The 14,071-nt window shown below is 35.2% G+C and overlaps 1 protein-coding gene across 1 annotated transcript in view; it reads right to left on the bottom strand.

The window, feature by feature from the left end:
• The window catches only part of CNTNAP2 (contactin associated protein 2), a gene marked incomplete at its 5' end in the record, with an annotated part of 1,036,243 nt that overhangs the window by 451,407 nt on the left and 570,765 nt on the right, over positions 1-14,071 (bottom strand). The window contains one exon of the mRNA XM_082287522.1: positions 3,536-3,685. Coding sequence (XP_082143648.1) covers positions 3,536-3,685 — 150 coding nt within the window. The remainder of the gene's footprint in view (positions 1-3,535; positions 3,686-14,071) is intronic.

Below are 14,071 nucleotides of genomic sequence, written 5' to 3' on the forward strand. Positions count from 1 at the left end.
GTGAAAAGGAGAGGGAAAGTAGACAGAATTAAAAAGAAATGTCAGAGAAACAAGTCAAAATTATGTCTCTAATAAAATATTTCCTATGGACATCAGGCAGCTATTAGGTGGCTTGGTGAAAGCTTAGGATGCTTCTCAAAAGCCCTTTATCGCCAACAGTGCAAATGAGGTTAAGGGACTCATTTTCACTCTGTGATTCACTTCTTCTGTTCTGTTTCTTTGTTTTATGCAGATAATTGGAAACAACAAAGGAACATCATTCTCTAGAGCTTAGTAGGGAAGTTCACTTCTTTCCAAAAACACAAATTCAAGAGAAGAAAAAGAAGGAAAACAAAACCAGTGGGCAGAAAATAATAGTTATACAGAAGGGTGATAGGCAATTAGCACCCACCCTCCCACATACACCAGCACACATTCACACAATCTACAGAAATGCCTGATCTTAACACAGCTCCCCCTAAGTCTTTAGGCTTGAATAAAACATCACTGCTGTCTGTCCCTTGGGAGGATCTCAGAAGTGCTGGGAGATGGCACTGGAGAGGTAAAAGGTAAGGGGAAAAAAAGACTTTAACAGTACTGAACATAATATTCTCTGACAGAGAAATATAGAATACTCTTATGGTTTAATTAAAGTTTTTCAGAACTAGAAAAGTTAGTTCTATGAGCAGAAGTCACAAAATATTCTGATTTCCACATCTCCTTTATTCAAATGTTGCTGCAAGTGTTGCAAAAATCTGGCTCTGCTGGTCAATGACAAGCATTTTTGAGAAAATATTGTACTGCAGTGCTGAAATGAAACTTCTAAATCTTTTCTTCACCAAAGACAGTAACATTGCCTATAAAATACATTTGCTGTATTGATACCGGGAGACAGAAACATAAAGAGGCTCACTTATTTTGGGATCAGAGAAAGGGAAAGTTTGGAGAACAAAACACTTGCATACATATAGTAGCTCCTTGAAAGATGAAGTAGGCTATCAAAGAGCATTCAGAGCATGCTAGAAATGCTATGCAACCTCTCCAAGCACAAATTCAATGGACTGAGCTTTCTCAGTATTTTGAAAGGTCAACAAAAATAGCAGTGCGATTGGATGAATATCCTAACACTTCTATCTTTAAATCTCATCATTTAACTTCTGCATCTGTTATAAATCTTTATATTTCAGAATACAAATGTTTAACAGAGTATCTGTAACTACTGTATTCAGTTCTTTAGCAAAGAAATCTACTAGATTCATTTTCACAATGAAAATATATCATCACCAAAGAATTGATAATTCTTTCTGCTAGCCATCTAGCATTTTGCAGAAACCAAACATACAATTCAAGAAGTTATCACTTCCTAACCAACTACAGGTATTTGTAGAAAATAAGTGTTTGATGCTTTCTTATCGGAACTTATTTCTAAGGAAACTAATGAAAACATCTTTGATGGTCCAAATGTTTGAGGTTCCCCAATATTCTCTTCTCTACATCCTCTTCTTGCAAATGTTATTTATTAAAAGCCATGGCTTGGCGTGCTTCTAAAGACAAGTAAGGAGGATCATGTACATTTGGAGGGAATAGAACAAAGACACCTTTGCCTTATAAGACGCAGATCATGAATATAAAGATTAGGTTTCTAACATAGATCCAAAAGACCGGCTTTAAGTTGCAGTTCTTAATATATTATTTATCTATATTTATCTATATTTATCTATATCTATGTCTATATCACCTATATATCATACATTTATATAGCAATTTTCATGTGGGACTTATAAATGGGTACTATAAATTAAACTTCCTCAGATTCACAGCTTCAGACAGTTAATGTAAGTATAGTGTTGCAAATGCAGATTTTGAAATAAACTTGGGGCATGAAGGTTAGGACACCACTGTTCTTTTGACATACCTTTAGAAGACCTTTCAGAGGATGAGAGATACTAAGGAAAAACGAACACCCCAGAGTTTGTGTAACAGGACCATGTGTTTGCATGAACAGATGTGGGAATGAGACTTCAGGGAATTCATGATTGACTTCCATATCCCACTAGAGCAATATCTGCATACACACTTGTTTTTTATGGAAGAATGGTGAAATTATAAAGTACAGGTCAGCAATCACAAATCAAGCAGATTTCATAGTCCAACTGAAATGACAACAAATCAACCTGACTTTTGACCGAGGAAGGATATAAAAACTACCTGGAGAAACCAGACAATCTATCCCTCACAGACAAAGAAACAGACGTAAAAGACATTTCAGAAGAAATCAATCAATAAATCTCTCTCCAGAGATGTAATAGTGATCTAGGGATTTTACCTATCAAAACTAACACGATGTATTATGTACAGCATTTCTTCTCATTGTCTCCTATGTGTGCTTAATAACTTCATTTCATTAGAACGTCCCAGGCTGTTCTGACAAGTTGAACATATATATGGCTTAGCAACAAAATAATTTTCATGCTTTAGCATGTGGAAATGGTCTGTGCTAGAACTCTTACTGGAGGCAATAGGCTAAAAAACCAGTATTAGCTGAATTACAGGTATTGGAAAATATGCATGTTACAGCACCAGGAAGTTTAATTCTTTTGACAGATGAACTTTATTTGATAATTAATTGAAAATAACCTTGAAATTATTTTTTTCCCTTTCTACTTAGGGTACTTCATGTAACACTAAATTTTCCATCCCTTGAGTAATGTTATGACTATTTATAGTATCACATTTATATTTATTTATTTTTATTAGACATGCACCTTGTAAGTTTGAAAAAAAAATCAATTTTTAACACTGATAAATTCTTCTTTTAAAATGTATGTTCTCTGTCTGAAAAATTAATGTTCAACCTCAAATGTGTGGGACACTTCAAAAGTGCAACCTGCAATTTTTTTGGAAAAAAATTTTTTTTGACACACAAACACACTTTTTAATATAGAAATTTAAATGTCAATTTAAAAAATACAAGAGTTTTGATGACCTTTTTTGATTTTCATAAATGCTAACATAGAAGAGCAAGCACAATAAATATTGAAGGCACAATTTTTAAGAACTTTTTTAGTATATGGACTGTCGAAAGACAAAAAATACTGAACTAAGGCTTCAACCTATGAGAGCTTCTTAATTATCCACAATTATGACAGTATTTAAAAAACAGCAAAATGTTAAGATCTGTCCTGAACAATAATATTTGTTTTTTCTTCTTCAGGATTTCAAACTTGAAAAGTTAAGTTAATTACTCTATTTGGTGCCTTTTATTTAAACTATTAAGATACTCCTTTCTCTGAAATGTTTAGAGATCAGAGAAATTATTCCAAGTTAGATTGTACAGAACTTCTCAGGGTTTCCTTTGTAAGAATAAGGAGGTGTAAAAATGTTCTGAGAAGTGAAATTAAGTTTAGTATTGTACTCTTTGATGAGTAGCACCTAGGTATTCAACTCATAATAAGATCCACATGAATGAATTACATCCTGAACTCCATTTCACCTGTTATAGACTAAAAGACAACAGCACTTTAAGCATGTATTTGTTTTTGATATTTTTTTTTACCTCCAAAGAAATATTTTTCTCCAGTCTTGACTTGCAGAGGGCTGTTTGTTCGAACAGCTGAAGCTTCATCGCCATCAATGGTGAGGACAGCAAAATTTTCCTTAGCTAGGAATCGAACTTCATGCCACTGTCCATCATTGAGACCAGAGCCTATGAAGAGCAAAAAAACATTACAACATTTTACTTACTCCAATATTTATTATCTCTAAGGGTTTCGTGTGTTTCTCTCCCAGGCTCATTATATAAGGTTTCATAAAGGCTACTGCAGAAATGAAATCATTTTAGTGTGATAACAAGGTATTGTTATTAAAGTAACTATAACAAAGAAATCCACATTATATCATAAATACAAGTCTTGGGACTACTGAAGTGTCCATGCTTGCAGGCATAATAGTATCTAACTACAGATGTTATCACTCACCTTTCCTATCAAAAGGCCATATTCTGCATTTTACTAATAAAGGATATGTTTAAATCATTTCTATGATCAAGCTCAGAAGGAAAAGATGTTGGTTCATCCATTTAACTATAGTGAGTAACAGTGCCAAAGGGCACATTATGCTCATGTTAAGCTCGAACAAGTTAAATGTTACCAAGAAAAGGGAAAAGAAAAATAAGAGGGGAAAAGGCTCACATAGGTGGAGAACTCACAGCTAATCCTGTCATTGGGATTTGGGGCTACTCACAGAAGAGGAAGACATTATCACAGAGGTACTGCAAAACCAGCAAATGTCTGAAAACCCCACAATCTTAGGGGAGCACCATCCTCCCAATACCGGCAGCAGTAGAGCAGATGGAATTGTTCATTCATTCAGATATTTTAAAACCCCCTGAATTAATATACTTCTAATATTGTCTCCAGCAGCTGGCAGAAAGCCAATTTGCCTGGCACATTAAGAACTGCAAAAGGGTACTAGTTTGTTGTACTCATTTCCGTGAAGACAGTTTATGTTGGGTCAACAAATAAGTAGCAAATGCTGTAGTAAAAGCAAATTCCAAGTTATGGCACCTCTTACAAGTAACATTTTCTGCACCTAGATAAAGTCACCTTAGCAAAATGTCATTTGCCAAAATAAACCACAATGCAAAGTAATAAGATGTTTCTAAAATTAAGTGGGATGCAAATGTCAGCAGAAGTATAATGCAAGATAACTTATCAAAATATTCAAAGGAATGTTACTTTCTCTGAACAAGGAATAATAGTCATGGCAAACAGATACACCTAAACATCTGATGAATATTTTTCCTAGTGTTTTCACATCTTTTTTTTAAAATATGAGATCAAATGGTGAAATAACAGAGTGCTCTTCTCAGAATATTCTCAGAAAATTCATTAGTATGAATAAAAGTGGCAGAAGCCTCTTGAAAATGTATCAGTAAGAAATGTTTCTACTAATGCTTATAAGCTTATTCAATCTAGAGTAAGAACAGATGAAAGACTTAATATACCAAATATGAGGGAATTTTTCTTTCTGTTTGTAAGCTCTTTCTCTTTCATTTTCTTTACATTTGAAAAAGAAGAAACTGAAAAACATATCATTATAACCCAGATAAAATTAATTTCCACTGATAATTAACTAAGAAAGAAAAAGACAATTTTTTATAGACTTCCAAACCAGAATTGTTAGAGAATGTGCTACTGCAACTGAAGCTTATCAGAACATACTTAAAACCCCAATTTTCAAGTCTGAGATGACCTAATATTAAGAAATTTATTTTATATTTTTATGGAGGTATTCAGTATTACCTTGAATGGAATAACAATGACTAAAGACTCCTGGACAAAATTAAGAATTGGCTATTAAAACATGGGGAACAAAAGCAGCGGCATGAGCTGTTCATCATAAAGGGAGGTATGTCTAAAACATTGTCTGGGAAGGGGGATAGTGCAGAAACCAAGACACAACAGGTTATGAGACAAGAAGGTGCACAGCTGAGCACAGCCAAACCTCTGTGCTCTGAGCAGTGAGAGGTGAGGGGAAGTGGGGCAGAAACAGCCCTGCCAGTTCCAAGGGAGAGCGGAAGCAGAGACGCAGGGGCTCTGCCCACCAGAGCAGAGGAACAACTGAAGCAGCAGGAGCAGAAGTGTCCTGGTCTTAGCCCTGCATCCCCTCTTGTGCTGCTCAGGAAGTGGACGTAGAGGACTTGTGACTGAGGAAATTGAGCTTCAAGAAGAAGGAGGAAGAAAGGTGTTGTTTTAATGATTGCCTTTGTTTCTCATTACCTAGGCTTATTTTAATCGGCAATGAATTAAATTAATTTTCCCAAGCCGAGTCTGTTTTGCTTGCAGCTGTAATTGGTACATTATTTCCCTGTTTTTATCTCACTTCATGAACTTCTCAATCTTATTTTCTCCCCTTTCCCTGTTGAGGAGTGGGAGTGAGAGAAGCCACCATGACAACTTGTGGAGCTAAAGACAGATGATTATGCTATGAAATTGGAAATTCACTGTACTTCATATAATAAGGCTAAGTTCACCATCCTCACCTCCTGAAGATACTCCTTTGTAAAAGAATGACCTGAAAGTACTAATGAGAAAAGTGTTCTAAATTAAATATAGCATGCGAGGCAAAAGACTTCAATTATTTTAATCTGTATTTTTGTATTTTGTGTTTGTACTGTGCTCTCCCCATGTGCAGTGAAGGGAAAACCCCCCCAAGCTCACCAGCAGCATGCTGAGAAACTGAACATTACAATGACTCAAGGCAAAAAGCAGGTGGAGGGAAGGTGGATCAGCAGAGCGGGTGGTTCTCCTGAGCAGATCGAAAAATGAGAGCATGAGGAGAGCTGCAGGTTAGGAGCAAAAGTGATTTCATGCATTCTCTCTGTGTGCACAGCATTTAGCAAGATGTACTAAGGGAACACATTGCTGTCTGCAAGCTGCTTGCTAGAGGCATGATTGGAGAAGCATTGTTGTTTTGACTGTATTAAAAATATCTGCCCTTACAAGTTAGCATCATTCCTGTCAGTCCCTGAAAGAGGACATTGTTTCTTCTTTATCAACTCTTCAGTGTATTGATACAAAATAATCATAAATTAAGGCTGTTTTCTTCTTAGCTACAGGTATTAACCATCCTCATGGAGCTTTGCAGTATGACAGTAATATTCCCAACTGTTCTGGCTCAAAGTTGCCATAAAATTCTTGTGCAATTTTAAGTTTGCTTAAAAAACTTACTGGTACATTTTTTCCTGTGGAATTTACTCATGAATGTAAATGAGGATTGCTCATTAATACTCAGCAAGTACTTGCTATTTTCTGTACAGAATTGTGCTCCCCAGTCAAAAAACTAAAAGCACTTTTTATCTCTGCCACTGTTTTTATCTGATTTTTTATTTACATGTATTAGCAGCAGTAGTGTTAACCCTCCTTTATAAATGAGACAATGATTTGTGTCACGAACTTAAATTATTATGGGGATATGTGATATATTCAATATATATATATATTATGGGGGATAAATTTATATAGCTGCATTTCCTACTTCTATAGTAACATTTTATTACAAGCCTCATGTATATTGAGGAATGATTTTTGCTTTCTGAGATCTTTATATAAACCAAGACTCATTAGTAAGAGTAGATCATTATAAAGAGTTATAATAAAAGAATTTTCAGCTGGAAAGTTTAGAACGGCCTACGCATAGTGATTGTTTCTCATTGCAATTTAATTTCCTCATCTGAGCTGATACATATATTTATTTGCATTCCTATTTTTCTTACTCTAACTTTTTTGATATGCAAGTTGAGGAAAAAAAAAAAGGAAATACATATTGCTGCCACCACAAATTCCCTACTGAGTTCTGGAAAAGATGGTTTCATATGCAAATTAAATATGTTAATGAAATGTATTCTCTCTATCTAGGTCTTCTATTTAAATGACATTATTTTTAAAGTAGGACTCTTGAGTTAGGCACTTTGATTGAACAAGAAGAAACAGATGTTTTGCTTATTACAGACAGACATGGAAGAAGAACTAGATTAACGAATAGCAAAAAAGTACAAGGGTTTAATACATAATGGAAAATTTAGAAAGATAACATCTGGTTGAGCTTTGCCTTGAGGAAAACTATAGTAGCAAAAATCTCAAATTCTTCTATGGATAACCTTGTGTGATAAAATCTTCTTTTAAAAGGAAGTCCTTGCAGTGACTATCAATGAGTGCTAGCTTATACAGTCTGCTGATTTACATTGACAAAATTCTTCTGAAGTTAACAGCATAACAGCTGCCACATCAGAACAGAACCTTGTCTTGATTTTGATATAGGACTGTAACCCAAAATTCAGTTTAAACGTTTAAGAAGAAAACAAGGGAAGAATACTACCATTAGCTCCCGGAAGCACTGGAGCAGTGCAAGGCTATGCAGCTGCGTATGGGTTGTTAGCTCTTAACACACATTAGTAAATATTTTGTATTATAATGTCTTGCATATTCTTACTAGGAGATTAAGCCCTTAATACTCAGCCTGAAGACAGAGGGATAGGTTTGCTTGTTAGTTTTCACTTTAGCCAGCCAGAGCCATGTTTCGCGATGGTGTTGTAATTGCTGTTCCAGGCTAATCACTCACTAATTCAGTACAACTTTGTACTAGTATTTCTCACTATAAGAAAACAAGCCAACAACGTTTTGTTTGAAACATTCAGCTGTGTTCAAATATACAGCAATATATGTCATGAATATTTAATCAGAAAAAAAAATATAATTATAAATGCCATGCTTTTCTGTATTTAGATAATCGTAATTTTAAACCAGAAAAGCAAAATCACAGCTCCTCCTAGAATAATATTTTAGATAGTTTTGCAATAAGCTGTCTAAGTATGTAATCTGTTTTAGGACTTTTGATTCAGAAAAGACATTTTTATTTTAATTTTTATTCATTTTTTGGCCATCTCCACGAACAGTAAGATAAGACAGTGGAAAATGAAGTCCTTGAAGGTATTTTGATGGTGGAAACCCCTGTTCTCCAACAGAAACAAAACAGCTATGGCAAATTTTGTCCTCATGTTTAAGCTCAGAGTTCTTTTTTAAGGTGAGTAGGTGGAAAAATGTCCCAATTTTGCCCATTGGTGATATTTGACTTATACTGATTTTCCCCTGCAAGCTAATACCAGAAGAGAAAAAATGATCATTTAGCTTTATATGCATCTCTACCCTTGTATGTATAGGAGGTATTTTTAAAAGGGTAGGAAATCTTCTTGTTTCCACAGTTAATACTGTTGCACAGGAAACAGAAAAAGCAGCAAATACATAAATCTACAATGCTGCAGAGTCTTCAAAACATTCAAACATATTCTTATAAAAGGCTTGCTACTGGGGATTTTAATGTAATGAACCATAAACCTGGCAAATAATGGTCAAATTCATAAAGATTTATTTTTGCTCTGTCTTTTACTGAAAAGTAATAAAAACAGATAAAATAAAGTTTGCTCTTGAATGTCAGAAAAAAATGCAAATTCTGTTTAGACAGTTGTAGAATCGTGCAACTGCTGAAATGATTTTATCTTTTAACGCACAGGCCTTGTCCTCTCCTCTCTCTGCTGTTCTTCACACATTCTTTATTCTCAGTAAAAAAAATAAAATTAAATTTGTTTTTCGCCTTAGATATGAAAATATATACACCTGGAAATTAGAATATGTCTCGGTTTGCAGAAAGAATGCTGTTTTTAAAGATCAAACACAACTTTGCCACTGCCCTCTTCCTCTATTCCAGTCAATGTCACATCAGGAAATGTTGGTTTCAAAATGCAGTCTGGTGACCCAGAATTGCCTAAGATACCTACTCAACGGCAATCATCTCCATGAATGCCTCCAGGAATAATCTTTACTAATAAACAGGCAATGGTCACTCATTGTCTATGAGTGACCATTACTAATAAAAATATTATCTAGCATAACTGTTATGCTAATGTAGCATATTACTTATTATTTAGCATAACTGTTCTGAACTCCCCGAAACTCTTTGCACATCACTGTCTAGCTTTATGTGTGTTTTAGCTGGCAACACTATAATTACCATACAGCATCGTGCCCCATATCCAAACAATCATCATCTTTGAGACTTAAAGACACTTCCCTACATCTAACAGTACCTAGAACACAATCAACTTTCTTGACTTAAAGCTATTAACATGCTAATGCAAAATATGATCTATTCTTAGGACTCAAGCAATTTCAATAATAATTACCAAATCTGGCAATTTAACTCCACTTTATCCTACAAATACACTTCATAGAAGAAACTCCCAGATTTTTTCCTGGAAAATTTTTATATATTTTTTTTCTTGTAAATGATAAGAAATAAACTATTTTAGAAACACCATTATACTTATAAAGCTTTAATTTCATTCTATAATTTTTACCATCATCGACTAGATACCCTACTACACTGAATTATTATTTTTATAAGATAAGCATCTTATTATTTTGATAAGTGAGCTGACCAGTACTTTCCATCTTACGAAACTTTAAGATACTTTTTTTGTGGCTATTATTCTGTCATACTTTGTTTAGCTTTTCTTGGGAAGGCCTTTCTGAATTTGAAATCCTTTGTATCACTACAATTATTTATATTTATTGTATATTTATTATTTAAATGGGTAAATTTGAAAAGAATAGAGGAGGTAAACTTCAGTATTTTGCCTTATCTTTGGACTAATCAAGTTTAGATACCTACAAAACCATGACAGAGATAGTTCTTATTCTTTGCACTTTCATGCTGGCTGAACAATATAAGAAACTAAAATAAGTAGATATTCCAGACAGGGGAGTAAAGTGAATCGGTAACTTTTAATTTAACAATACTGAAGTATTCAGTGAAAAGAAGCATAGACTAATGGTATTTCCCTAGATTTTCTCACTAGTTCCCAACTTAAACACTTTCATTTTGTTGTAAACAGCATACTTAATTGCAAAGAGAACAGAACTCGGTGCAGAGGGTTTTGTTGGTAAGAAAAAAACAAGTACAAAAAGCAGAAAATCTCCATTGAACTAAAAGTAAATTGAAATTTTCTGACCAACAGCTAATATCAAAGGTAACTTTGTTTTGATATTTTAAATGCCTGAGACTAGCTTACCAGCCTGGGCTCTGAATCAACTAGAATATTTAAGAAAACATTTTTTAGTAGGAGATTATTCAAGGGTATAAAAGCTGTGCACATCTTAAAGTACTCTGGCAAACTGAAGCCTAAATATGTCTCAGATATCCAAACAGTTCTTTCAATGCACATCTTGTGGCGGTCATCAATGCATGACAGAATTTGAAGCATATGATGGGAGGTGATTGAGCTTTATCACTTGTGGTACACTAAAACAGCTTTTATGTTGCTCATTTGGCAATACTTTTAAATCAGCACCTGTAACACTTTTATTATGCTCCTGCTTAGAAGATATAGGAAGCTCTAGGCACAAGATTTTCTGAAAGGAAATTCATGAAGAGCAGCCCTCTTCAGGTCTTAATCCTATTATACAAAAATTCTGTTTGTATTTTTGTCTTCATTGTACATAGGCCTCACACAACAAATAGGAGAAACATTGCACTTTTTCTTCTACATTAAATATAGCACTTTTTACAAGGATTTGCTTGTACCTCGGCCTCTGTCCCAGAGGCATGTACCACAGAAAAAGCAAACCCACCAGAAAAAATTACTAAATGTTGGCATTATATAGCAAATACCAATGACCAATTTATTAGTGTTTCTTCATGATCTATTTTTAATTAAACTCAAACTATATTAACCTGTTTCTTATTTAAAAAACATTTGGTTTTTAAACCTGGAATACTCCACTGCCAGAACCAAACAGTGCTAACTCTGTGAAGATAGATTTTCTTTGAATGACTCTCCATGGGGCGGTTGAAACCCTGTTAGTGACACATTGAGGCTGGACTAAACCTTGCTACAGACCAGTTCTGTAGCCAAAAACAAAAGCAGAGAACTTCACAGAAGAAGGGAGTTTTGTGCATTAACCAGGGTCCTATAGAGGTGGAGGTAAAGGTTCACACTATGAACTGCATTTTGGTTTTAATTTGTTGCTGAAGTGTGCATATAAAGCAAATCTTGCAGTTGTCCCCACATAGTGGACTTTGCTTTGTATTAGTCTCCATACCTGAGAACTGTATTTTCTTCAGATGAAACTAGGTCAAAACTCACAAACTGCAGTCTCATGTGCAAATGACTGCATGGACTTTCATGTCTCAGCATGAATTGTTCTGTTCTGTTGTTCACTCCTACTGTGCTGCACTGCTTGCTACTGAAGACAGAGCCAGGTCTAAAATGTTGAAAGCATTTGCTGTGGACATTGGGATCTTGATTCGAAAAAAACCCAGCCTGTTCTCTTCTATCAAAAGGAAAAAGTGATAAAACACCACCCTGCCGTACCACTGTGAAAGGGAGAAGCTCAAGAGGCTCCTTGCTCCAAGAAGAAAATATTTGCTCCATAATTTGCATGTATTTGCTGTCACAGATCACTATTTCTGTTGTGTTAAGCAGGTATAAGTTTTTAAAACCAGAAGCTTACAGAGAAAAATAGACAATAAAGTTCTTAGTGAATCAATAGTAAAGTCTTAATATAATGATAATTTCAAATGATCAACTTTATTAATTAAAAGTATTTTTAAATAGAATCATAGAATCACTACGGTTGGAAAAGACCCCCAAGATCAGCAAATTCAGCCTTTGACTGAACACCATCATGGCAACTAAACCCCAGCACTAAATGCCAGTTCCAGTAATTTCTTGTAAACTTCCAGGGATGATTACTCCACCATCTCCCTCAGCAGCCTGTTCCAATGTTTAACCACACTTTCAGTGGAAACATTCTTCCGGGTATCCAGTTTGAACCTCCCCTGGGACAGCTTGAGGCTACGTCCTCTTGTCCTGTCTGTACAAGACAACATTGTTGTTACACATTATGTTTTCTTTGTTAAGGGCACAGTAACAGGTAAACATAAAATACATTCTGTCTCAAAGGAAGACACAATAAAAATATTTGGATCTTAGGGAGGGGTTTTCTAAGAAAAACATAAAAACATAATTAAAATGCTAGCATTGTAGGACTGCTTTACATTTTACTGAATATTGCCTTTCACAGGCTGCTGTTGGATAATGAAAGTTATATCTCAAAGACAAGATAGGGTGTACTCTGACTGTGTCCATTAACCGTCCTAGGTTTTAAAAGTGTATTTCATGTGTTCATTTAGAAGGAAGTATCGAATGAAAGCAGCCTTTCAGCATAAAAGAAATTCTAAGGAGTAAAGAAACTTGAAAACGTCTCCAGCCCCTCTGCTTCCCTGCCAGTTTGATATGGCAGCATTCTCTCTCACCTGCATTTTTCACTGGGGGTTGTCAAAGAGGAAAGTGTTGTTTAAATAACTAAACCTCACACGTTTGAAAAGGTATTAGACCATCTATTCTTCAAATATACAATATATGTAAGTGCCTTATTTTGCTACTCCTTAACACAGCATTAGATGAACCGTGAATTTCAGTGGAGTTTTCCCCAGACTCCTGGAAAAAGAGGAATGACTCTCCCAGCAAGAGAGAAAAGTCAGTTCCTTCAAATACAGCCACATAGCAGTGGATCTTTCAGCACAGCAGTGATATCAGAGCTGAGCACTGTACCAGTGCTGGGTCCTAGAAGTGCTGCCTTTGAAGTGCAGAATGAATCCATTGGCTGTAAGAGAGGAGAGCCAGGAATAGGGCAGCCCTGCCAATATGACTGATAGGACACTGGGAGAGCTGACATGGGAGAAACACAGTGATGTGTACCTCACATGCACATGATACCAGTATCTGCTAGTTAGTATCAGAGGGATTAAGAGCTCTGAAACTGTGATGTTATCAATACAACTATAAATTCATATATCTCAGGAATAACAATAATAAGAAGAATTATTAGAGTCACACAAATATATCTTTGTCCTTTAGGTACATGGAGTTTAGCTGGGGTTAATGGCACTGGAGGGGAAATTGCAATGGTGATAGAAGTAATAACGCCTCTGCTGAAGTCCTGTACCTCCAGGTATCTGTACCAGCCGAGAATTTAGGCCAGCATATGGAAAACCCCTAAACTTTCATGGAGTTGGATTAGATGAGCTGCAGTATCCTTCACACCTACCAGCCTGTGATAATCAAATCCTTATAATGGAGAGGCAGTCACTTTTCCTGGTTACACTTGCTACTAGATTTCATTACAAAAAAATTGCTCCCAACTCAGTTTATATATACTGTACCCACTCATAATTACTGAATCTGTTCTGACAGTGAGGGAATCAACCTGCGCTAAATTAATAACTCCTGAGCTTCAAGTAAATTATTAGAACAAATTTCTGCCTCGAAATGCAAGTCCACTCTAGCATCTGCATTGATATTTGTGTGAATAGAAGGACCAGCAGTTTGTAGAGTAGGTCAGTTTTAATGGATTTTTTATAGAATTTCTTTTTTCTGCTCCTTTTTCCTTCAGGCATTTTGTTAAGGGGAATAATGATAGATTCTAACAGTTCAACAGTTTCCTTGCAGTGAAATACAGTACTAATACACATT

This window comes from Coloeus monedula (genome assembly GCF_965178545.1).
Source record: "Coloeus monedula genome assembly, chromosome: 1".
NCBI classification, from domain to species: domain Eukaryota; kingdom Metazoa; phylum Chordata; class Aves; order Passeriformes; family Corvidae; genus Coloeus; species Coloeus monedula.